Source organism: Parasteatoda tepidariorum, chromosome 2, assembly GCF_982258835.1.
Source record: "Parasteatoda tepidariorum strain Cologne lab strain chromosome 2, Ptep-v5.0, whole genome shotgun sequence".
In the NCBI taxonomy this organism is placed as follows: Eukaryota; Metazoa; Arthropoda; class Arachnida; order Araneae; family Theridiidae; genus Parasteatoda; species Parasteatoda tepidariorum.
This window is the reverse complement of record NC_141756.1, coordinates 97276489-97303881: the sequence shown is the minus strand read 5'-3', so window position 1 is coordinate 97303881 and position 27393 is coordinate 97276489. Positions and strand designations below refer to the sequence as shown.

At 29.8% G+C, this 27393-nt stretch overlaps 2 protein-coding genes across 8 annotated transcripts in view; one reads left to right on the top strand and one right to left on the bottom strand.

The window, feature by feature from the left end:
- Positions 1 to 16467, top strand: part of Ars2 (arsenic resistance protein 2) — a 40673-nt gene extending 24206 nt beyond the window's left edge. For 2 of the 7 annotated variants that reach the window (XM_087157807.1, XM_087157811.1), the window contains 8 exons: positions 35 to 175; positions 313 to 507; positions 5384 to 5548; positions 7881 to 8297; positions 9353 to 9551; positions 11720 to 11789; positions 14991 to 15043; positions 16300 to 16467. In XM_087157807.1, coding sequence (XP_087013933.1) covers positions 35 to 175; positions 313 to 507; positions 5384 to 5548; positions 7881 to 8297; positions 9353 to 9551; positions 11720 to 11789; positions 14991 to 15018 — 1215 coding nt within the window. In that variant the 3' untranslated portion in view covers positions 15019 to 15043; positions 16300 to 16467. Of the gene's footprint in view, positions 1 to 34; positions 176 to 312; positions 508 to 5383; positions 5549 to 7880; positions 8298 to 9352; positions 9552 to 11719; positions 11790 to 14990; positions 15044 to 15334; positions 15502 to 16299 lie in introns of those variants that run through there. The other 5 variants (XM_087157805.1, XM_087157809.1, XM_087157806.1 and 2 more) reach the window with 3 other exon arrangements.
- Positions 16468 to 25747: 9280 nt separating this feature from the next.
- LOC107452906 (uncharacterized) overlaps positions 25748 to 27393 on the bottom strand; it is a 28771-nt gene continuing 27125 nt past the window's right edge. The window contains exon 5 of the mRNA XM_016069531.4: positions 25748 to 26995. Coding sequence (XP_015925017.3) covers positions 25946 to 26995 — 1050 coding nt within the window. The 3' untranslated portion in view covers positions 25748 to 25945. The remainder of the gene's footprint in view (positions 26996 to 27393) is intronic.

Here is a 27393-nt window from a genome sequence, read left to right as displayed (position 1 = left end):
ATTGGGTGTTGCAATAAATTTTTTTATATTTTAGATGTGTAAAAGATTTCCAGGATTTCTTCGGGTGGCCATAGCTGATCCACAAACAGAACGAAGGTTCGTGCGAAGAGCTTGGGTTACTTTCGAAAGATCGGTCAATATTAAGGAGATATGTTGGAAACTTAATGGAATTAGGGTAACTAGGATTAGTCTTTCTATATTTATGCAAAATTGATCTGTTTCTTATAAATTTATAGAATTTTTTTTCTTTCTTCCATACCTAAAACTGTTATGTTTTCAATCTGTATCTAAGATTAAAATTTTTTCTTTTAGCTTCGCGACAGTGAGCTTGGTGCGATTGTGAATAGAGATCTGAGCAGACGTATTCGATCTGTCAATGGAATATCGTCACATAAGCAGGTTGTTCGTGCTGATATAAAGTTAGCAGCGAGAATTATACAAAATTTAGATAAACAGAAGAAATTGTGGGAAGACGAGGAAATAAAGAAGGAAGAATTGGATGAAAGGGTAATTATTTCTCCTATCTTCCTACTGTTGCTATTTAACTACCTTTTTTTCTCACTCCTTTTTCTAAAATGAATTAGTTTTAAAAATGTAATGTATTTTTTATAACTATCTGAAAAAAACCTAGTATCTAATAAATTGTTGCTCTTTTAAAATTACATTTAAAAAATTCTGATTTCCTCTTGTTACTTAAATAGGCAAGTAAGGAATGAAATAAAAATTTCATGCAGTATTTAATGCACATATAGCTGTTAAATTTACTTAACTGAGAGTTTTCTTTTTAAAAAAAAAAATAGGAATATAACGTAAATTGATTCCTTGAGAACATAGAATTGTTAGGGAATTTTTTATATTGGAAAAATCAGATTGATTTTCTTAATTGTAATTGTTTTACCATCCGTTACTCCCACCTTTTTTTTTAGATGAATATTGATCGTCAAACAGTTGGAATATCGTCAACTTGGCAATACTTTGCTTGCATTAAAATTTGATCCAGTATAACCCTGTTAAACTAGAATGTAGAATGTCACGTGAAACTCCCATGTTTGTTAAATGAATTTAAAAACCTTTAACCGTTTTGGAGACTGTGGGACTATGTAGTTTAAGAAAGACATGTTGTGGTGCTGGTGGTGGAAGAAGGGGTTAGGATGTTTACTGCTGTTTATAAAAGTATGTTTTTTTTCTCCCAGTCCCTGAGCTGAATCCATTTATCATTCTAGTTTGTTTTTATGCTTTGAGTTGTTTTTTTTTTTTTTAATTTTTTCTATTTTTTCTCTATTTATTTCTTTTTTTTTATTTCTAAAAATTAGTTCATTATAATTTAATAATAAATTTTATCCTGCACTCTTTTTCTAAAGGCTTTTGTTCACCCCATCCAATGAAATTGTTGAATTATTTTTTCCCAGCTAAACCAACCAATCACTCATTTTCTTACAATCGCTAATATCAATGTTTGTTGGCTAATCGTTACAAGTGCAGACGTGCCAACTCTCCCGCATTTTGCGGGAGTCTCCCGAATTTTGAGTTATTCTCCCGCCCTCCGGAGTTGATTTGAAAAACTCCCGAATTTTACTGCGATCGACGGCCAAACTCAAAATTACCTAATTTTTCCGCGAAAGTAAGTTTTTCTTTCAGCTTGAATTCCATCCCCTCTTATCAAACTACCATCTGCCTGAAGCGTAGCTGAACATGCTTTATTTTCCCCCCTCTTCAACGTTACCTCTTAACACTCCTATTTCACCCGCCCCCTTACACTGGGGGCGGGTGAAATCTTCCTCTTCTTTCGTGTGGAGTTGAATGCAATGACGTCACATGTCGTTATCGAGTGACGTCCGTTCAGGAGTGGGGAAACTCGTACTCTCGATAGTTGGAATTGATATTGTATCTTGCTGTTTTTATAGTTTTTAATGCGTATTTTTCCACGGTTGGCAACAAGCTCGTAAACTAGCAACGTGATATCAATTATTCGTTTAGTCTTCGTATATTTAAAAAAAAAAATTTTTTTTTTTCAAGGATGTCTTAAGTCGAAACGGAAGTATGGATCAATTTCAACAAATCATGTACCAATGACTTAAGCAAGACTTAATAGCGGAGAGCTAAGTCTGCAACTCTTTTTTTCATGCATACTGTAGAGAACCATTTATCTGGTATCCAGATAATCCGGAAAAAAATTTGCTCGGTTCTCCCGCCATTTTGAACTAAAACGATATGAAAAAAAAAGCAGAAACTGGACTAATCCTTGAAGTTGAGTAGAGGAAAATGTGAGGAAGGGAAGAATTTTTTTTCCCCGTTTACCCAGAGAAACGTCATTTCTTCCGCGACCTTGAAGATTTTAGATCTTTATTCTCTTTTAGGTCGTTAAGCTCAAAGGAGTGGCATGATGATTTCGTTTGCTGTTTGATTTACGAGGGGGTGGGGAAAATGCATTGCACATGCATATCAGTGAACAGAAGATGAAAGAGAAAATATATTTATCTATTTGACATCGATTAATGAAAATAAAATGTTTTTCTTTTGAAGTGCGGTATCATTCGCAAGTTTTTCTTGATGTGGAATCACACCTACTTTAATTAAAAATCGCGTTTTTATAAAAATAAAAAAAGGAGAATTGTTTATTAATTTAAGCATACAATTATTTTATGAAGCAGATTGCAGTTTCGTTTTTCTGATTCCACTTTCTTTTTTTTCTTTTTCATGATAAATTTTGCACTCAATAAAATTATTTGTATTACCAAATTTTTTCATTAGTTTTTTTTTTAAAGTCCGTTGATCTTGCCTTGTTCTAGGTTTTAATATTTATGCTAGTGCCGTTTTTTAACTATCGTTTCGGTTCGATAATTTTCAAGTGTTTTTATTTAGATTAATAGGTTTTCCTTTTATTTTCGCCCCCCCCCCCCCCCCATGAAATATATTGCGTTATTTAATCATTGATTTTGTTTATTAGTTGATTTAGGAATCGTAATTATTTTTTAAACTTGTTTTTCTTGTCTAAACTTGCAAATTTTTTTATTCTTTTAAATTTTATTTTACTACAATTTTTTTCCTTTTTAGATTTAGGAGTGCTTTTCTTTTTTCTCTTACTTTAAAATGTGTTTAAATTTTTTCCTTGTAATTTGGGTTTGATAAAACATCGATTAACGACACTTTTTTGTCGATCCAGGAAACCGGGAAATTAAGACATCCGGGATAGCGATGGTCCTGAGCATCCCGGATAATTGGTTCTTTATTGTACAGACATTAGTATTTTTATACATTAGTATTGAATTGGTTTTTTAAAATAAAATAGTTATTCAATTTGTTTATTTTTTAGAAGTTTTTGTGCATTTTTATTACAGTGTCAAGGGTTTTTGAATAATGTTTTATTAAGGAAATGGTATTTATTTAAAGAGTATCTACTTAATATAGTTTTGTGTTGCTAAATCTGTGTTTAATTATTTTATTTCCATTTAATATTTTTAAACAATTATTGCTCTATTAGTGTGTAAAATTTCTTGCATTCTTATATTTAATAAATTTTTTACTTAAAATTCCTTAGAAGTGCTAAATGTTGCATACCATGCACCTTTTTTTACCCCTCCTGAAATCTCCTGAATTCTTGTTAGGGAAACTCCTGAATGTTAATTTTGCTAGGTTGGCACGTCTGCAAGTGTTGCATTGATGCTTAGATTCTTAATTTAATTTTAACTTTTTATAAAAAAAATTTTTTAACAAAAATAGATCTTCCAACTATATGTTAACATTTAATTATACTGTTTTGTCCCCTGGACTGGTAGACTGAAGTAGACCAGTTTCGCCTGGTCTACTTCTTTAATTAAAATTCTCCTAGTTTTTGTACATTTTATAAAATTCCCTAAAATTGAGCCCTGCGGCAGAATCGTGGCGACATTGTTGCAGAATGTTACTGAGTTCTTGCAGAAAGATTTTTCCTTCGGTATGTAAAAAACTTTGATTTTCTCTTCTGCAGAGATTTTCGAAAGATTTTTTCTTTTCAGAATTCAAAAGGTACTTTTCTCGAGCATTGGAGTGGACATAAAATGCTTGTGATTTTTCTGTTCTCATTTGAGAATAATGAAAAATAGTAATGAAGTAAAAAGTTTAGGTTTTCTTTTCTACAGAAATTTTAGTTCTACTTTTTTATGCAATTATTACTGTTGATTTTCGCATAGCTTCTAAAATCAAATATTTTTAATACTGTATTATTTATTACAACCACTGAATCTCAAAATAAAAACATGCATTTAATAATCCCTTTTTAAAGAGTCTGATTTTCGTTAATTATCGATCGATCTTTTTTTTTTCTTTGGTAGTTACTGCTATGAATTTCGCGGTGATTTTTAATGGGATGATGAAAAATACAAAAAAAATTGTCTTTTCCCCTTGCAAAATGTAAGAATATCAACATAATATTAGAATTAAAAAAATATATTACACATTCAATGAAAAGGTTTTTTTTTTCTTTGAAGTTGACGTTTCTGTTACTTTAAATTGGTAACATGTACATTTGTAATTTTTAAAAGTGTCTTCCAGAAAGATAGAAAGATATTAGTATTAAATTAGAGAGGTGTGTCGCAGATTATTGCTTGCTTGAATATTTAAATAAGTATTACTAATACATGATGAAGCTAGCCTCATTTACAGAGATTAGTTCAAAACTTTTTTTATTTAGAACTGTCTTTTTTAATTAATTTTAAAGAAATCTTTTAAGTATCTTTGATTAATTAAATGCCTGTTAACATTCGAAATTATGAGTAAACAGACTTCATACATTTCAAGTATGTTTAATGTCAATCATAACTGGAAAATATTGCAGTTTTTGCTATTTTGATGACTATAAAAATCTAAAATTCCCTATGTTTGAAACATTTTGTACATCTTGCTACAACTACAGTAGGGAACCGATTATCCGGAACGATCGAGACCATCGCTATTCCGGATAACTGATTTTTCCGGTTTTCTGAATCGCTACAAAAAGCTGTTTTTTTATTGTTAAACCCAACTAAAAATAGAAAAATATTTAGAAATAATCTTAAAAACAAGAAGAAAAAACGATGAAGTAATACACTAATGATTATTTCTAAAATGATGGTAAGGTAAACATCTTTCAAAAAAGAAAGAAAAATCCTAAAATCTTATGAGGAAAAAAAAATTTTTTTTTTTTTTAAATAGCGGGAAAATTTATCGAATTTCATTCCGGTTTTTTGGTTTTCTGTTTCCGGATAACGGGTTCTGTACTGTATCATGAAATTCATATTATTTCGTAATATCTACTGGGACTTTTCCTGTTCATGCTGGCAGCTATACTTCTAATTCTGTAAGAAAGATAGTGGGTGTGCTTCAAGGTTGCTACATGCTTAAAATAATTCTTATTTCATATATTTAGGGTGTTCTGCTTTCATCTAAAAATCCTCTTCTGAAAAATATCACTGACTATTTGATTGAAGAAGCCAGCGCAGAGGAAGAAGAGCTTCTTGGCATGGCTGAGAATGAAGCTCGGGATGGCGAAGAAGGAGGGTGCACTCTTGAGAGAGATGAATCCTTGATCAAGGTTTTTTATTTTTTTAATAAGTTTCGATTTTGTATTTTTAGAAAAAATTATTTAAATTTAAGTGTTAATAAAAAGAAATCAGTGTATAATGAATGTAATTCAATGTCATCTGATATTTCCCCATTGTTGAATCAAATGATATTTCGAAAAGGAAAAAACAAATTTTTTAATTTAAAATTTAAGTTACCTTTATAAATTCTTTTTCTGTTCAAATTTATTCCATGGTATTGAATTATGACTTGTAGTATTGTATAAACTATAGTTTGATACTAAATTCGGGCACCTGTGATTACCCAAATTTTAAATAATTGATATCAATCAATAATTGTATCAATAAATAGCCATGATATTCATATTCCTGATTTTTTTTATTATTATTTTCCCCTGATTTTAATTTTTTTTTAAATCGTTCATGTCGTAAGGTTGTTAAATACCTCATTACTGTAAATTTTTTATTATAAATGTTTGAAAGCTTACCTTTGATTGATAATGATTGAGGTTGAGTACTATCAAATTAGATGTTTCAGTGTGGATTATCAGGTGATTATTCACTGATTAGTTTACAAAAGTTTTGTTTTGTCAATCAAGCTATTTTCAATTTTGCTATCCGAGTCTTTCGTGTTTTATCAGTAGTTTTTTATCTGATTGTTTAATCTTATTTTATATATTGTTATAAATTCTTTTTTTCTTCTGTAGTTTGATGCTAAATTCAGACTCCTATGATTACCCGAACTTTGAATAATTGATATCAATCGATAATTGCATCAATAAATAGACATGATATTTTTCGTATTCCTGATTTTTCTTTTTTATCACTTTTTTCTGTTTTTATATATATTTTTTTTTTTTAATCTTTTATCCATTTTATGTTGTAAGGTTGTTAAAAACCTCATTACCTAAATTTTATATTTTAAACGGCTGAAAGCTAACCATCGATTGATAATAATTGAGGGTGAGTACTGGCAAATTAGATGTTTCAGTGTATCAGGGGATCATTCACTGAATAGTTTACATAAGTTCTGTTTTGTTAATCAAGCTATTTTCAGTTTTGCTATCTCAGTGTTTCACGTTATTTTGGTAGTTTTTTATGTGATAGTGTAATTTTATTTCATAAATAAAATTTAATCTTATTTCATGAATGAAACTTATCCAGCATTTGTTTTCGACATTTGCTATTTGTTATTAGTAAACTAGGGCTAACAGCAATCTTCTTGTCTAAATGACTTACTATAAATTATTAACCAATGTCGCTCACTCAATCGTCTTAGCAGTTTTTCAAAAAAAAAAATTTTATTATTATTTTACTTAATTTGTCACCTTTTTTAAAAAATTGACTGACCCGCCGAAAAAAAATTATCACCATTTCTCTTGAAATTATAATAGGCGATACCAGCACTATTAAAAACTTCTACAACTTCCTGGCAAAATTGATAAAGAAATACAGTATAGGACCCCAAATTCGGTACTCACGGGACCGACAAAATTCCGTATTTCTGAATTTTGGATCTCTTTCGGAAATTCCAATATGGCTCCCATATATTACGATAATTCAATTATCCTCTTAATTTCAGAAAATTAATTAATTCCGATAAATTTAGTTAAGTTTTGATCGTAGATTATGATGGGATGACTTTGAAACTACTCCATCTTAAGAAATTTTATTAATTAAAATAATAATCTATGTAATAGAAATAACAACATATATTTTTTATAAGCTAACAACTAATAACAATTTAAAAAAAAGCTGACAACTAATAACGATTTTAAAAAAAGCTATCAATTAAAAAAAAAAAACAAATTAACAGCTAATAACTAATAAAAAAAAACAAGAGTATAATTTACATTGAATAAAAAGAGCCACAAAGGAAATAGGATTCATTTTGTAGTTTCAATGTCCACTGGGTGTGGTCAATTTATGGTCAAATGTGAGAGGGACAAACCAGTAGAGCACTTGCACAGCTGTCAAGATTGATTGATCAGTTTCTCCAAACTCGCATTTCTTTATTTTATTCATTGGAAGTGCAAGTGTTTTTACTTTTCCCTTTCACTTTAATTTAAACTGCTATAGGAACAGATGTTTCCTTTGACACAGATTTATTTTTTTCATGTTTTATTTATTTTTAAGAGATAAAATAAAGTTACTTACTTCAACAGAATAAAACTCCAAATAAATCGAGAATATAACTGATTTTTTTTTCTCTTATCAAAATTTCTTTTAGAAAAAAAAAACATTTTAAGTGCTGAATTTCTGGATGCGGGATTAGGAGCCCCATACTGTATAACAATTTTGGTGCAGTATATTTTTGTTAATGAATCTGTTTTTATGCACTAGGTGTTGGACAAGCTCCTTCTGTATCTGAGAGTGGTTCATTCGGTGGATTACTACAACAGCAGCGAATATCCCAGTGAAGACGAGATGCCCAACCGTTGCGGCATAATGCACGCCCGTGGTTCTCCTCCATCCAGTAAGGTTACGCAGCAAGAGATCAATGACTATATTTCACACTTTGAGATGAAGAGTCAGGTGTTCTTGCAAAATCCAACCCAGCTAGATGAAGAAGAATGTGTGAAACTTGGCAAGAGGGATCCAGACACTGAAGTGGAGAAATTCATACAGGCAAACACTCAAGAACTGGCCAAGGACAAGTGGCTGTGTCCTTTGTCAGGGAAAAAGTTCAAGGGTCCAGAGTTTGTCAGGAAACACATTTACAACAAACATGCTGAGAAGATAGAAGACGTTAAAAAAGAGGTATGAACTTAGAAAGAATTATACTCAAGATTGTACATAAATGATTGTTTTTTTGTTTTTCTTTAATTGGGATTTTTGTTCCCATTTTTTCTCTTTGTCTTAAAGTGTTTTTGATAAGACATCTGTTTTAATATTTTATGGATAATTTTTTTTACAGAAAATATTTCTAGCATTAAAATCTTAAGTTTTGATTATTTCTCAATAAGGACTAAAATTATTTCGTTATAAAAACATTTGAATGTTTCTTTTAAAAAAAAAAAAATTGCTACTCAGCCAAATCACTTTCTTCATCTCTAATATGTATGTGTGCAGTGTAAGTATCTCAAAAAATTAACATTATTTTGGCAATTATTTTATGCATTTGGAAACTGAGGCGATTATTTATTATGTCTTAACACAGTGACGGTCCTTTAAATGAAATTTATCTACATTATACTGAAATTTATCTTCATTATTAAGTGTGCTTATTTTATGAAACAAATAATGTAAATATCTACTGATTTTAAATACTGTTTTAACTTAAATGTGGGTTGTCACGCTTGATGTTACACCCTCTTTGTCGAAATTTCAATTTCCGTCCCATCATTTATGAATGGACCGTGATGTCAGGAAAAATGGTATTAATTTCTGCAAATTATCTTTAGATAATTCTGATAATTTTCATGTTTTGTTGCTGGATATAGTTTTGATACGAAACTTTTAATATTTTTAAATGATCTTCCAGGCGTTAAATATAATTCTGTTCTTGGATCAGCTTATATTAATAATGATGGAGTTAATCTTTCTTAGAATTTGAATTAATTAATTAGATTGTGGTTTCTGAATGGCAAGTTATTATTTAATAATACAATAAATGTTTTATTTCTGATAGTTTTTGTTCCTTTTACTTTTTAAATTGCTAAAAGCTGTTTAATTTTTCTGAGTAACGTATTAAAACTTGCAAATAATTTTTCCAAAAAGTAAAATATTCCATAACTGATTTTTGATTTATAAATGATTTTTATGATTTTTGATTTATATGACTAAGTTTCACTTTCGTTATCTGTCTATTTCAGGTTGAGTATTTCAATAATTATTTGATGGATCCTAAAAGAGCTCAACTACCTGAGCACCCATCGAATAAAAGCGCTGGAAGTGGACCTCGTAACGACAATTTACACAACATGGGTGGTGGACCACCATTCCATGGAGGACCCTTCCCTCCACCTATGCCTCCTTTTGGATTTCCTCCAAGAGGACCTAATCCTAATTTTGGTAATTTAAATGTTTCCATTTTACAGTGTTCGTAAAAGTTCTTTTTAATTTTACACGATAAAGTACATTAATATTTTTCTATAATCTCTGGCAAACAGTTGTTCTTTGCGATTGTTGAGGCTGAAAACTGTTAAAATATTTAGCGATCTTGATATATTTTCATAGCTGCCAACTGTTCCGATTAAATCTTATTTGTTGGGACAGGGTGCGTAGCGTTTGTAAAAAGTACTTAAAGGTGCTTTTTTTTGGATATCGTTTTTAAAAGCTTTTAAAGGTGCTTTTTTCAGCTGGCGTTTTTAAAAAGTGCTTTTTTCCGAATAATTTATTTTTCTTCCCTTCAGTGATATCTGGTGGATCCCATGCATTTCACAAAAAATGGGGAGTTTGCTACGTAATCATTCACGCGGACTTCATGTCGTACCCACGTTATGACTTGCGCATGCGCGCACACTTGAAACCGAAACCCGAGTGCTCCAATTCGGATAGAAAATATCAGATCCTTATGAAATGTTTTTCTTTTTAATTTATTTTAATTTTGTTCTTGTTTATTTTATTTTACTTCTAACACCTTTTTTGACGTAGGGGGTAAGGGTACTTTTGTTCTGAGTTCAGGGTCAAGTTGAATTCACTCGGTGATGTGGGAAAGTACTGATTGTTTCGATTTACGCCCGTTTCTTTTTGGTTTTTTTTTAACGCTAAAACTGTTTATAAAAAGTTTTTGTTTTTCAATAATATTGATTGAATATAAATTTTTTGAGTGCTTGAAAACTTTTGTAAAGTGCTTGAAAAGTTTTTAAAAAGTGCTTATTTTTGATTCAAAGATTTGGCTACGCACCCTGTGGGATTTTTTATCTCAGCAAATACGATTTTACGTGAAAATGTTCCGACTTTTCGGTGTTCTAGTACCTTCACTCCTCACAGTGATTTCTTTCAACCCAGGGTGGATCTAAAAACTAGAAGCAGGGCGTGAGATTTTCCCCACAAACATCGCAGAATTTTGAGATCATTGGTTCGCTTTGCTCCGTAAATCGAAATTTTATGATCCCATGAAATCTTGAAACTTTTGCTAAATCCCATTGATGAGAAGTTTACATACATGTGATTCTTTCACCAATGTGATTCTTTTGGTTTAGCAGGCTTTCGCCATTTTGTTTTTGAAACTGCGCCGGAATCTGCTGATATTGCATTTCTTAATCACGCAATTTAAAAATCATATTCCTGTACATGCACATTAAAAATCCAATATCGTGTTTTATACTGACACACTTTTAAAACCCAATATCGTATTTCTTATTCACTTGTTAGTAATATAAACATCAATTTTCATATTTCTATGTAATTGAGAAACTACATTTTGTGATGCATAGGGAAGGGGAACATTTTTCTTTTCCTTTCTACATTATTTTTCGAGGAAAGAAAAAAAAAAAAAAATTCTGCAAATTTTTTTTTTTACGCATTTGAGAGGAAGGAAATAATCATGATTTTTCGATTCTTACTTGAGAGTTTTTTTTTAAAAAAAAAAACAGTAATGACTGACTTCAGCTAGAAATTCGAATTAATATAAAATAAAAAATACAGATATTACGAAAGTTTAAAAAATTATTCGCTCTAGAAATGATGTTCTTTCTTAAATTTTTTTATCTTTAAAGAATCCTATTCGCTTGATTCGTGATCTTCATTTTGGGAGTTTCTGCACAGATTTTACAATTTTTAATTCATGTACGAATTTTAATTTGTTTAATTTATTTGCGAATTTAAATTTATGTAATGATTTACAAAATTCGAAAGAGGAGATAATTAGTTCATCTTTCCGCTTACAAAACGCTAGAATATCGCTTGTAATGTTGAAATTTTAAATATATAACTTTTACAATTAAAATTTTTATGCATTTTTATTCTATACTTTCTTCAGTAAGCACAACGTTTCTGTTACTTTAAATTAGCAATTGTTATAATTAAAAGTATCTTAAAGCAAAATATTGGTGCTAGCGAAGTTTGTCGCAGAAAGCCCGAAAAAATTCTGCTACAGTGGTACGAGGTGGGGGGAAATTAAGAAACATGCAGAAAAAAAGTTGTATATTCTTGTTGCTATCTATCTGTATGTAACTGTTATTGATAACTGTGTAAAATAATATTTTCACATTTAAAAAAAAAAATCTTATATCTAGGTTATGGACAAAATTATGGAAGAAATCCTGATATGTATAGAAATAATTTTGGAAAAAGAAATTTTAATCGGTAAGCATACACTTTTTCATGTTCAAATTCTATTATATATTCAGTTCGGTAATTTATTATTTTTTTTCATCCCTTCAATTTTTAACTAAAATTCTAAGGATTAAAGGTTTTCATAAAATTCACAGTTATTTATGAATTCTAGCTCCTAAAAATAGATTGGAAAAAATGATTTGGTACTAAAAAAGTGGACAAGCAAATTTATTAAGATTTGAAATATGTTTTTTGACACAAAATTTTTTGATATAATTTACCTAGTTTCAATAAAATAAGTTGATTGTTCTATAAGGTTCATTATTAGTTGTTATTCAGGACCATAATTTGTTTTGCAGGGAATAGTCCTCAAAAATTTAATACAGAATAAGTTGGTTTATGTAAAATGTTTTTCTGTTATGAATTACTAACTAATGATATTTGACTATGACTTGCAGGTTATATTACAGAAACACGGACATGCTTATAATGCCGCTATTTTCTGTTTTTTTTTTTTTTTTTTTTTTAAATAAATACTCGGTTAAAAAGTTATCTGTTGTATACTGTCCAAAATATATCAAATCCGTTGATTTTGTCTTGTGCTATCTATGTAAATGTGGCATATTGACGTTCATTCACTAATTTTTTAATGGTTGAATTTGCTCTTCAAGTCTTTTTTTCATGGCAGATTATTTTTCTTTGTTATATATTTTTAATTGAATTGTTATGTTATAGATTTTTCTAATAGCTATGATTTCTCAAAATTTTTAAAAATCCATTTATCAAATTGCAATTCTTACAGATGCTCTTTATAAATCACATTTTACAATCTTGGCCAGGTTTAAATTAATTAGTCGTATTTTGTACTTGTAATGTTATGTCAATGAATTTCAATTTTACAGCCATACGTCAATTTTTTTTTGTGCTGTACTCATTTCTAAAGATTTCTATTTACAAGTACGATTTGCGCACAGATCATTTTTACTGCAATGATCTTTCGTTTTATCTTTTCCCTTGGGCATGCATGTAGCTTCTCTTTTACGCTGCCAGCGACTAACAAAAACGAACGAATTTTTGCAGAATGATTTAAAAATTAAATCATAAAATATGAGCTCAGTTATAATTTTTTTCCAAATTGTTGACAGCAAGCTGAGTCAAAAAAATATAATAGGATCTGCTTACTTTTTCTTACACAAAATTGGCATGTTTGTTAGGTGAATATTCATTGTTTGGTTCTGAAAAACTGATTTTAATTTAAATCATCTGAATCAGGGTTGCCAGTCCACAGGGAAAACCTGAAAAATACAGGGAATTTATATCTAAGTTTTTTCAGCCATTATAATTAGTATAGATAGCCCAATACAGCTTATTTAAGAGCACAATGATTGTGTGTTTCTTCTTAATATCTTGTGTAACGGGGAAAACAGGAAATTTTTTTCCTTCCAGATTTGAGTAGCAACTCTGTAAATGGAAATTCATGCCATCTAAATGAATATTTTTGAAAGTTTTTTCATGGTTTAAAATAACTTTTGGGTGACTGCTGCCAATAAAGAATTTACAATCACATTTTTTTTCTTCATACTTTTGGTAAGGTTTGCATCTATAATGATATTACATTAGACCATCCATGAAAACTTAACATAAGATAATCAGTCTTTTGGTGACTAAGAAAAGATTATTAAGTTCCACTAAGGCCAAACATATTCATTCTTCATTTTTAACCCTGTCATAAGGTCTGAAGTCTATAATTGATTGTTATAGACTTTATGAATGATGTAAATGTAGCTTATGAATCACTAATTGCAATTCCTAATAATATATTGCCATAACATTGTTTCGAATTTGTGATTATGAATGCAAAGACAGGGCCAACATTGCCAGAAGATTCTAGAAAATTAGAAAAATTTTGCAAGGGGAAAAAATATCATTAAACTTGTACTAAATATGCACTAGAAAACATAGATATGGTTAAATTCAATAAAAGTGCTGAAGCTATTATGAAATTATTCTCATTTATGCGAGAAACATAAGCATTCATCGCTTAACGCATTTTTGTACTTTGAAAATGATCTTTCATCATCAAAGCTTTGTGTTGGTACTTAGGAAAGTTTCGTATAATGCTCCGGCTTATTTCTGAAACTATCATTTCTCCTCCCTAAACATGTAATGCATTGACCATTGCTTTCTAACCATCAAAATAAAATTTGTAGCTTCAAGAAAGCACTAGTTGCCATTAAAATGTAAGTTTTACAATAAAAAACAAAAATGAAAATTCCTATAAAATTTTCACAAAAATCGTAGTATTTTGGAAAATTAGTGTGGTTTAGAGATAGACTAATTATTTATAGAAATCAGCAGAAAAATTTGTACCCCGACAAACATGTAATCAAAATTATGATTCATATTAGCGCAAGTTAAATATCCAGCTTTGCTATCAAGATAAACGTTATCCAAGTACAAATTGCGCATTATTCTAGTTTACATTGATGCTAGCACAATTTAATTCAAATTCTTTCATCCTGAGAGTTGTAGCTGTTTACGAATTTAGACCGAAAGTAGTTTTAACTTGAACTGGATAGTTTTTTCTTTACATGACAAAAACTTTTGTAATACTGAGGTTTGTACTTTCAAGATTTGACCACATTACTAATAAAATAATTGTTTAGAGATTTCTACTTAGTTCTTAGTATATATTTAGCTGTATGCTTTATTTTTTCAGCTATTGCTTATCGTGTTTATTAAACATGATATTTATTAATAAATGTACCATTTGCAAATTCTTTTTCTCAATCAATCTTTACTTTCTCCTTTTCATTTTATTTTACAACTCTGTTACAGCTCTGTCTTGGTTTTTTAATCAGCTATGTACTTTTAACATTTTACATGTAAAATATTTTCATTCTTTTGAATTTAAAATTCTTACAAAAATTCACATAGATATTGCAGCAGGCTTTTAAGAGTAAACTGTTTGAATTTTGTTTATTGTTTAAAAACGATAAAATTGGACGAAATGAAATATTTTAAAAGACTGATAGATTTGAGTGACCTTAAATTAGGGCAATTGTTGAAATCGTTTCATTTGATAGTTTTCTTGGTTTAAAAGAAACTACACATTAAATTTTGATGTATACTCTTGTTGAAACGAATACATAGTTTATTTCTGCAAAGTTTAAATGTTTGTTATTATCTGAACTGACGTTTTAATTTCCATATAAGGAATTTTTCCCGTAGGTTTCCTTACGACAATGCTCGCTTTTGAGTTCATGATTGGCCGAGAATAAAATGTATGTAAGCTAACTTCTGGTACAATTTAATATTTGAATCTAAGTTGCTTTCATAAAAGTGTTTTTATATTTTTATGAATTCCAGATAAAAGAATTTTATAATATATACAGATTAAATTTTTTCCCTACATGCCAATTTAATGTCGTCAATAAGTTTTTTTTTATTATTATTATTTTTCAAAATCTATCAGGCCATTACAAAAAAATTTTAAAAACAAAAATAAAATTCTTTTTTTCTGTCTTATGCGAACTTAATCTTTGCGAACAGTTTCTTTCCTTCGTCTCTTGCAGCCCACGACTGGACCCAAGGGAACTTGTTGGCTACCACGATGTGGACGCACCTCAGGATCTGGACTATTTTTAAAAATTTCTCTGTGAATGCTTTTCCATAATAGTGTCTCTTATGGATTTCAAGCAACCTATGCAATATTTTACTCTATACATATATATATATATATATATATATATATATATATATATATATATATATCGCTGCCAACCGTTCTGGTTTAATCTAAAATCCTCCTGATGTTTGTATATTTTTTAAAATTGGGAATATGTCAGAGAAATTCCAAATCAATAGTTTTTTTACCCAATGTGTTTTGAAACAAATTATTAACTCCTTTAAAAGAAATTTTTTTTTTAATGATTTGTAGTTTAAAATTTTCCTTTTTAATTCTTTTGTATTTTAAATTCTGCTTCAAAATATATTAATTTTTTATTATGATAATTTTTCGGCTACATATTATTCAATAACAAGTTACAAGGCAAATGTCCAAAATAAATTTAATATTTATTATTCAAGTATATCAAACAATCAAAAAATATTGCTGACATTATAAATTTATAGCAGCCTTGTATTTGATTTCCCTTTATTGATTTAAAAGAAAAATATGGAAGTTTCTTAATCAATGAACTATGCAATATTTTTATTTAATAGTGCATTTTTATATCTATCTTTTTTTTATGTTTGTGGTTATGCATACATTTTTATTTACAATAAGTTATGCGATTGTGCATATTTTATGGTTATGACTATTTTCAATTATTCATAAATAATTACTTTTATACAACTTTTGTGTGTTCATGCCTCTGATAACCTTTTTGATGGTGTATATAAAATGAATTTTTAATTTTTAAGTTATTGATTTTTAGAGTGATTTTTTTCCATACCCTGTTGTTGTATCTATCATATGTTTACTGTAATTATATCCTATTTCTTCCAAATATTGTGTCTTAATTGTTTCCATTTGCAGAAGAAGTCCTCGTTCTGATTCAAGAAAAATGATAAATTACAGAGACCTAGATGCCCCTGATGATTTGGACGTCTTTTAGTTGTGTATTATATTTTAGTTTCATTTATTTGCTATTTCATGTCAGCACTATCAAATACCATTGTTGTCATTAAATTTTTTTATATTTAAGATGCGTTTATTTTTGTCTTAATTTTATTTTTCACTGAAACTACTATGTATTTTTCTGAAACGGGTGTATTTTTCAAGATTTTTTTTTTAATCAATAAAAGCCTCTCCTTATACATAGTGCGCAGCATTTTAAAAAAGTGCTTAAAGGTGCTTATTTTCAAATTTGGTATTTTAAAAGCCCTTCAAGGTGCTTTTTCCATTGTGTGTTTTTAAAAGTGCTTTTTGAAAATGAATTATTTTTTCATCGCCATGTATTATGCGAAAGAGTGCTTTTCACATTGTTCTATTCAACGTTTTCACAATTCATTCAGCCACAATCCATTTTGGCTTACCGTCTGTCCATAGCCTATGACAGACGGTAAGCCAAAATGGTTAGTTTCATCCAATCATTTTACATGTTTGATGCAATACTTGCGAGTTTGCGTGTGCTTCTACTGAACTGGGTTTGGTTAAATTATTACACTCTCTTGTGCAATTCTACTGCATTTCTCAATTTCATTCTTCATTTTCCACCCTCTGATAGAAAAAAATCTCTTGATAATTTTTTAATGGCTCATATAATCAAGAAAAAAGTTCTTTGTCAGAAACTAGTTATTTTATCATGATCACGTATAGTCTTTGAAAATTATTTTGCCAATGTATATAGTGCTTTAAAATATTTTTTGAGTGCTTAAAAGGTTCTTTTTTTTTTTTTCTTGAAAGATTTGGCTACGCATCCCTGTTACATGAAAGGCAAAATTTTAGGATGGAAATCAAAAATATTTTCTCATCTGGGATTAAAGAAAAAAAATGTAGGAAGATTTATTGATTTTCAAATAAAAATAAATAATAATTACCTGTTCAGTACTAAAGATTTCTTTAATCTCCCAAACTTAAAGCATGCCTCAAAAATGTCTCCGATTCTTTTATTTGAAAAAAGGCTTATTGGCGTCTTTGAACCCAATGGCAAAGTCTTGGTCTTTCATCCTTCAGGCATACACTACCCTAAAAAATTGCTTCAATTAATGCTAGTGTGAGTAGATTCATACCAGGATTAATTGAAGATTTAGTGGTCCAAAAACTAACTTTACAATTGCATGAACATGTTAACATCCTTATGCAACTGAAATGCGCTTCCTCAATTCGAGCTTGTTCAAGAATGACTATCGGCATGACATTAGATTATTATCGGAGTAAAAGGGTTGCCTGTCGAAGAAACTTATCTGTTTCTGTAGGGGTATTTTATCTGCTGTATTTTTTCTCTGCCAGTGAAAAAATTAATGCATGTTTTCTCAACCATGAGCAGGAGAGAGTGTTCCCCAAACCATAACTCTAGGTGTCTCTACGACGAAGACAAGTCGGTAGCAGGCGCTCACCTCGCCCTTTAACCAATATACGGCTTTTAATGGCATCACAGACTTTCATCAAATTACACAGTAGATCTCCACTTGACTAAACACCATTCGCGTCATAAACGGCAATTGTTTAGATTGAGTGGAATGCAAGCTTCATGACGTCTCAATCGGAGCTGTACATGGAAGTAGCCGATTTTTAACAGTTCGTTCTGTCACTGCAGTGCAACTCAAATTTCAGATGTAGTACTGTGGGCCACAGTCGTACGTCATACACAGTGGTCTGCCCCCAAGAGTAGTACCGTCAGAACCTGGTCTTCTTGAACCAGTACCTTCCCTTGATTGCTGCTGACAATCGTGCACAGTTCCGTGAAGTCTTCAATAAAGGTAAATTTCTCTTAATACTTGATCTAGAAGTTCCCTTTATCTTCTGAATTACAAGGCTACAGAGTTGAATCGTAAACCCAGAGCTTGGGCCGGCTATAAAATAAAATCATGCATAGTAGCCGTGGTGGCTCAGGGGATAGAGCTTTCGCCTTCCAATGAGGTGAACCGATTCTCAGCGATGGTTGGTCTATATGAATTCCGCACTGACCACAAAGCTGGTGGAAGATATCCTCAGTTTTAGGCGGATCATAGGTTAGAATCCCCTTGCCATCAGGCTAACCGTGGGAGGTTTTCTTCTCTGTGTAATGCAAACGTAGTTTAGTTTCATCGGGTTCAAAATTCAAGTAGTCAAAGGCCCAAAATTGGGTCCACTGTAGAACACGTTTTAAAAGCAATCCTGATTTGCATGTCCGTAGTGGCGCTACTGACCAACACCTAGAAGAAAGAAGGCCTTAGCAAGGCGCGGAATTTGAATAGACAATGAATTATGTCGTACAATAATAGCTGGCAAAAAAATTGAAATAGCAGGGATGCGATTTTTTTCGCGTTTGTCTCACGATATCCCGCTTTTTCTGAAAATTCAGTCGTTGAAATAAAATAATTATTTATTTCCGGTTTTCTCAGATAAAGAGAAAATTCAAACTACGTAGTTGCCAACCCTTCGGCCTTTTTACTTATTTTAGCTATTTTCACGCTCAGAAAATTTTACCCGCTGCTCCTGTTTGCTGGCGTGAAAGCAAACAGATCAAAAAAATAGTGGAAATATTTATTTGCTCATTCAATTAATCTTGTAAATTTTTATATATTATGACTAAAGTATTGTTTAGTATCCTCAAGCCTTTTAGAAATCCCAAACCCAGAATCTGCTAATATCTCGATTCTTATTCACGCGATTTTAGTATCGTACATTGCGATTATTTATTTAAAAATCCAATTGTAATGCATTTTTAAATTCTCGATTTTATTATCAAACAGCGATTTTCGTATTTACCTAATTTAAAAGTTGCGATTTAAATTTCTTAGATAGCGATTCTTATTTACTAGATTTAAAAATCAAATATCGCGATATGTATTTAAGTGTTTTTAAAATCCAATGTCGTGATTCCTTCATACGGTTGTAATATCAAACATCGATTTTCGTATTTATACGCGATCTAAAAATTAAACATAGGGATTTGAATTCACGCGATTTAAAAATTATGCATCGTGATTCGTATTTACGCGATTTAAAAATTACGCATCACTATTTGTATTTTCGAAATCCAATATAGAGTTTCATATTCACACGATTTAAAAGCCACATATCGGGTTTCATATTCTCTCAACTTAAAATCAAATATTGCAATACTTATTCATACGATTTTAAAATTATGCAATTTAAAAGTCGCACTTTTTTTTTTGGATATCATAGCTTCGACAAATTATATATACGAGTATATCTACATTCTTGGATTTCCTCTTTTTTACTTTCTGATTACTGATATACGCGATTTACAATTTCCTTGTCGTAAAATGACATTAAAAATTAATTCTATCTAATAGTAGCCAAATTAAAAAAGGGGGCATAGATATCACATTGATTAAATAATACTTCGGAGGAAAAAAAAGTGCTGGTACGAGCGAAATAAATGTCTCGATAACGAGTTTTAACCTAAGTTACGAAATTTAAATTATTGATTCACGGAAATCCGCGAATCAACGGTCTTGAGATTCTCAGAGTTCCGCGAATTAGCAGAAGAATCGCATGCCTGATAAATCTAAAATTTATTATATAAATTTTGTTTTGGTGCAAAATTTTAAGAAATATATCGGGAAGTGTTGGACAAATTTTCCACTAAGTTGCTACGGATTAGCCCAATCTCGCCTTTTCCCAACTGTTCAATATACTGGCGTGGGGGAAAAAAAGAGCAAAATTTGGCGAAATCATGGTAACGGAGAAGAGAGTAGGGAAATCGCGTAACCTTGAACCACCCAGTCTATTTACAAAGAGTGTAGCACAGATAAATAGATGGAAACCTACATTTAGGCTATAAAACTCATCGAGTCATCTGCAAAAACAGTTAGAAGGCTAACAATGCACTCTTTTACTTGGCCACCAGGATCCCCATATAGGAGGTCGTAAAAGATCACGTGCCTTCGGGCTCAATGACCATGAAGTGTTTTGAAAGCATGTATCACAGCTGTGTTGCACTAAGTTCGGCAAGAATTACATTTTGGACTCTGTATGCCTGCTGTATAACAAAAATAACGAAATTTTGAGGGGAGTACATTTATAACTTGTTCATATACAGTCAAACCCCGCTACAGCGAACCTTCAAGGGACCGAAATTTAGGTTCAATATAACCGTACTGCAAACAATTTTAAATAATTTTTCCGAACTGTTCCCTTTTATTACACATTATTTAAATAAATGTCAAAGAAATACAAAAATGATTAAAAATCAATACATAGTAACAAAATATGAGTTAACTTTTATTTTTATCTTCGTCTTGCGCACAAAAAATTTAGGGATGGAAAACTGAGATAGAAGAAGCAAACAAGAAAGAATGCTTATGGCTACATTCCACTCAATAGAAGGTTTTAAAAATCGGAATGTATGTTTTATGTAAAAATTTCAAAATTACCAAAAAATGAAGAAAAAATCAGTCGAAGAAAGTTATAATACCCACTTTCCTTTCTTTTGGGTTCACTATATCCACAAAAAATAATATATATGTATAGTAAGGCACGGGAGCGAACATTTCGTTCACTATATCCGGGAGTTCACTTGACTGTATTACATTCATCATATACATTTATTTTGACTCCCCCATTATATTGTATTTGCTAAAATAAAAAATTATGAGTCACGAATTTGAAACTTTTGGATCTTAAATAAAAGGAAGCAATTTTTAGAAATTATTTTATTACATTATAATCATATACAAGGCAGTCTCAAATATATCTCCAGTAAAGGGCTTATATTGCACGAGTGTGCCATCATATAACTTCATAAAACTTCAAAGTACAGCTGTCATATAATATTGTTATAAAATCTATAAAATCATCAGCAGTTCAAAAAGTGTTCTAAAAATCTAGAAAGCAATATATACATACATATGAACTTTTAAAAATCTAACATTATAATGGTTATATTTACATGAACAGCAAAGATTATGTACATTATGTTTTTTCATTTCTTTTTTTCAGTTAAAATAAACCCTTTAATATAATTAATAATGCAAAGATAAATTGGACTTGTTAACTTTAATGGTATTTAATTTTTCTCACTAATGGGTGATTTTTAATTATCAAATCGTACATGGACAAAGATAACGAAAATATAAGTTAGTAGTTTTAAGTTAAAAATAAGTTTGTGATAACGGAAAAATAAGTAATAAATTTGCTTTAAATACATAAATATCGTAAGGTTAAATCAATCTCACAAAAAATATTAAAATAAATTTCAAATCATAATTACAAAGAGGTATAATATAATACCAAAAATTAAAAACTACTTATGACCAGGGCGCTAGTCAGTGTGGGAAAAATTTGCTCAGCTTGGACGCTGGTTAGTTACAGGTAAAAAAAAAAAAACTTTGATCTCGTGCAAATTATTTAGGCAAATAAGTATCATTCATTATGTAAGCAAAGATGTTGTTTAAATGAATATAATAACAACTACTTAAAACCAATATTTGCTGAATTATAACAGTGGTTTCCAACTGGCGACCCGCCAAGCCATTTTCTGAGGCCCACGAACTAAAATATATTAGATGTCATTTTTTGCGGACAATTTTCGTAAAAAACCTATATGGGTTTAAAATACTCTTCTTTCGTTTAAAAAAAAACCCTAATTTCTACGTTTCTGGGAAATTTAACAAACCAAACAGGCAAAAAAATTATTTCTCAGGTTTTGCATCTAAGAAAATATTTATTCAAATACAAAAATAATCGTGTATGTTGCTTAAAAATCTACGTCAAATTTTAATTTGTAATTCAATACGTTTGCTTTGCACAACTTGATAAAAATCTGACAGTAATTTTTAATGTTTCTTCAAACATAAAAGAGTCCTAGATAAAATTTTGATAAAGTTGCGGCCGCCATTTGACTGGAGTTTTTAATTGCGGCCTCCAGCCTCATGTAAGTTGGAAACCCCTGACTTATAAAGAAGAACATAGAAAGTGGTTCAATAAAAATCGAGCTCTCATCTATAAGTACAGAGAAAAAAGTGCTATAATAATAAAAATAATCAATGGAAATCTGTATCAATTGCCACTTTGGTATTGTACAGTTGTAATATTTAGTACAGATTTATTATATTTTTTTATTGTTTCATAAACATTTTCAACTAGTTAAAAAACATAACATTAAATGTTTAACTTCAATTTAATTCGCACAATTTTTATAAATTAATTTTATTTTATTTAAACTCTGGGATATTACGTAACTACATCAAAGACAATTCTTTTGGAAAAACACCCAATACTCTTTCCTACCCAGTAAACGTTTATTTTTTAATTTAGTTTTAACCATTATCAGTAGAGAAAAAAAAGAGTGCCTTTTAACATTTACTCATCAGTCACACTTGCAATTAGAAAAGTAGCTTAGAACTTGTTTGGGCCAAATTGAGAATCAGTTTCGATCTCAGAAAAGCCAATAAGCTTGTTAAAATTGATAGACACTTAAAGCATTAAACAGAACTTTAATTAACTAAATGTGACATTCATTTTATTATTACTAAGCCGATACACCATTAATTATAGAATTTTCTTACAAAATAAATACGTGATATCATTAAGATTTAAAAAATAAATAAAAAATAGTCTAAAATAAAGAGTATAATGTGCTTTATTTCTGCTACATTAAAACATTTTTTGTTCTGCAAAATTTCATACATTTCAACATAGGGAAGATTTCAAAAAAAGTTTTATTAAAAAGTTTTTTAAAAAAAAAGTATATTAAAAAGTTTTGGTCTACAACTTATTAGAAAGCATTCACGATTATTAGCTTAAAAATTGCAGAATAATTTGAGAAAAATATTCAAAAAATATGTGAAATTATAATAGCTGTAGTAATAAGAGGGAAAAAAAAGGCTGGTAAACCAAGTCCCTTCTTAATCAATTTTGAAAAAAATATAATCCACAAAAATATGGGTTTTATTGGATTTTTTTCAAACAAAACAAATAAACCTACCAGAGTTTTATTTTTTGGAGGGTTAAGCAGGTGGGTACACATTCCTGTTCTTTTTAAATGCCTATTAAATTCAAAGATAAAGTTGAAGAAAGGCAAAGGTTTAGTATGGTATAATGTAAAGTATTTCCATTTTGATTAATATCATGAAAAGGTTATCAGTTAATTAAGTATCAGGACAAATTAAGTATCAAAAAAAGGTCCCACAATTAATGCAACATTGCTGTCTACATTGGGTTTTGAAAATTCTTGTTGCCAGAGTTAGCGATTGCAAAATGAAAATAGTAATTTATCCGTGTCGAAAGAAAAGAAATATTTTTCTAACTTTGAATTCTAAAAATTGAGATTCGGCCTCATCTATAATGTTGCATGGACATGTACAGCACTTAATAAAATTTCCAGACACATTTTATCTTAATGAAAAAAATATGCTCTTTTTCAATTAAGAAGCTGTCTGGCGTAAAATCATGAGTGTTTCTGACATCTACTTTTTTTTTGGGGGGGGGGGAGAAATTGAACAGTTACACCAGCCTGAACACCAGCTAAATTTCAAGGAAAATTGAGATAATATTTTATATTAAATGGGCATGGGAACATTTCATTTCAACTAAAATGTGAAATTTTTACAACACATAATTGTAATAGATGTTAGAATTATATAACTCAAATCTCAGTAACTGATTACTGTTACCAACAATTTTAAGACTGGTCATTTTCCAGGTATGTTATAGGAATATTCAAGGTTTCTGTGAAAAAAATTACATTTTTTCCTGATTTTTGGAGTTAAATTAAAATTCCCTGACAATTCCAGGTTTTCCCTGTTCTCCCTGACTCTTGGGAGCCCTGTTTTCATTTATTAATTTAGCTAAATTTAAATGAAAGATGGTTCAAAAAAATTTATTTTATTTGTCTAAAATATTGAGGAACTTTAAGAGATTTTTAGGTAAGAATAAGTCCTTATGTCTACTATGATCATGTAATAAACAAGCTTTTTATTTTTCTTAGAACTGGCCAGTACTCAATGATAGAAGTGTTTTGTAGAAGTGCACATTTTGCTCTTGTATTGAGAAAAAAAATTGTGCTTGAACCCTTTTAAAATTGAATATAAAATAAATCGGGTGTCACAAGTTTTCAAAAACTGTTTATAACAAAAATTTGTTTTAGTTACATTTTAAAATTTTATGTAAAAAATGTATGTTTGTGACCTTTTAAATATAATATATATAAAAAAAAAATGTTTTTGCATCTTTCTTAAAATTGTGTATCAAACAATTGGGTTAGTGACCTCTTTAAAAATTGTGTATATAAAAAAAAAATCATTTAATATGGAACAGCTTAATATGTTGAAAGAGATATACTTTTAATATCAACATAATAAATTGACATTAAACAGTTCAATACAAAAGAAAAAGGAGGAATGTTGTGATATTTTTAGGGATGGGAGAAAAAGTTCATTAAAGAACACACACACACAAAAAAAAAAAAAGAAAATATACAAACATTTAAAATAACAAAATTGATAAACTATATACACTTTATGACGGAAATGAATAAAGCAGCAAAATTATACATTTTAAAATATATTTGAAAGTTGATTTAACTCTATGCTTAAATCTTATTCATTAAGGAAAAAAAAAAATTCGAAAATGCATTTATTTATGCATATAATCACTCGTTTTTTCATAAAAATAATTCTTTCTCATCAGTTTATATTAAAAGCATAAATTAGTTGTTTTGAACCTATAATTCTTAAGGATTAATATAAATTGCTCAAATAAAATGAAAATATAAAACAAAAGTATCACCTTATTGTTTTAAGAAAAAAAATTCTTAAAGGAATTTTTATATATAAAATACATATAAACAATTTTTGATATTATAAAGAATTCTTCAAGAAAATCAATTAAAAACCCTGATTTATCAGGAAAATATCAAATTTCCCTCTCAATATACAACTCGGGAATTTCAGTGATTTTGTTCCATTATACAAATATTGCAATTTGCTGTAATAAAAAAAGCCGACTGTTTGACAAAACATAACCTATCCACTTGATTCAAGGTGCAAAATTTATTTTATTCCAATAATAATATTTCCAAATAATTAAAATACGTTCAACGTAATATACATATTTCAATCATCCTCATCATTTAAACCAAAAATTATTCAAATAATTTTAAGCTTGAAGTTCAAATTTACATAAATCATGTAGAAGAAATATTAAATTAAATATTAAAAATAAAATAAAAATTGGAGATAAAATATGTTTTGATCATTTACAAATTTATACTATGAAATGGTTCTTGCAAAAAAAATATATATGTATACATATTAAAAAATATTAATAAATATATTTAAAAAAAAAACTTAATCTAAGTTTTTTTCAAAAAAAAAATTTAAAACTCAATTTTATACATTTAAAAAAATCAGCAATGAAAATTGACACTGAAATGAAACATATATATGGATAGAAAAAAAAATCAAGTAATTAAAGTAATCAAATAAGCATCCTGGGACAGGTGTTATTCCATATTCAAAACTTATATTTAAAAAATATAAGTATTGCACAAACTTTTTTAAGGTTGTTCTCAAACAATGTCAGAGAAATCAAATAAATCTGGTACATTATCAAAAAGATCTAAATTAATATGCCCACTATTATTCCTGTTAACAATGTCTTTTGGTCCACTGTACGTTGCCATTGGACTAGTCGGAGTTCCGTCGTTTCTCATTACATCCTTAGGTCCAGAATACTGCCCCATTTGACAAAGTGGAGAAATCGTTCCATCATTCCTGATCATTTCTTTAGGTCCGACATACGATCCTAGGGGACTCATGGGAGAAAGTGTTCGATTGGGGGACATGGAATTGCTCGTAACACTCATGGAAGAATGCTGATCTAAGTAGGCCATCGTGGGACTCCGCTGACACTGAGAGATGTTCATTCTTTGACGCATCAAGATGGCATTGTTGGGCACACTGTCAGGTCTTATAAGACGGTTATTGGCTAATTGATTTCCAGACATCGGAATCTGATTTCTAGGCACTGGTATTTGATTTCTGGGTCCTGGCGGCCGATTTCCAACAGCCGAGATTTGATTTCCAGTAACAGGCATTTGATTACCTGTTACAGGCATTTGGATTCCAGGAGCTCTATATTGATTATACAGAGGAGATAGGGGTGGTCCTGTTGACTGCAAACTGTAATTATTAAAATTTGTCAAATTTGTTCGGAATCTATTTTGCACGGGTATAGATTGGGGTAAACTCCTCATATTTGGCCTCCAATTATGGGTCGCAGAGGCGAGAGCTGTGCCGTCGGACGATATGGTAACATTAGGGGGACGCTGCACTTTACCGAATTTGGTATTTTTGTTTGATTGGTTATACATAGGCTGCAGTAAATTATTTGACTGTTCGACGTGCTGCCCGGATATTAAACTGTGATGGGCTTTGTACTCTGGGGGTGGTTTGGTAATAGTTGGAGAAAACTGCGTTGTGTAAGTGAGGGATTGTGACACGGGTAGTGACTGAGACAACGAAGGGTTGGTTTGTTGCGGCTGAGAGTAATTATTAAAAACGTTTGAATGTGGTTGCATCTTGTCTAACTGTTGCTGCTTGAATTCTTCAGCTTGGGACTATAAGTAAAAAAAAGAAATGAGTTAATACATTGATGTAGTAAAATATAATGTAGTAAATATATTTTTAAATATCCCAATATATTTCAAACTATATGGAAAATTCGAATCGTGCATTTGAGTATTAACTTTTTATGGCAGTAATATAGCAAAACTCTATCGATTTTTTGGCTGCTATTGCTGCTGATTTCTCCATAGTTTTTAAATCTAGTGCTTTTTATTTGATATTATTTATGACAACAATCTAATCTCGAAACACACATTTGAGTTAACATTTTTTGAGAAGTCCAATTCATTGTATTTCGTCAACAATCTTTTTTTCGGCAATTACTATTATGACATTTTTTTGCAAAAAGATTAGCTGAATGTTGTAAAAGTTTTCTTTCAGAAACATGTTT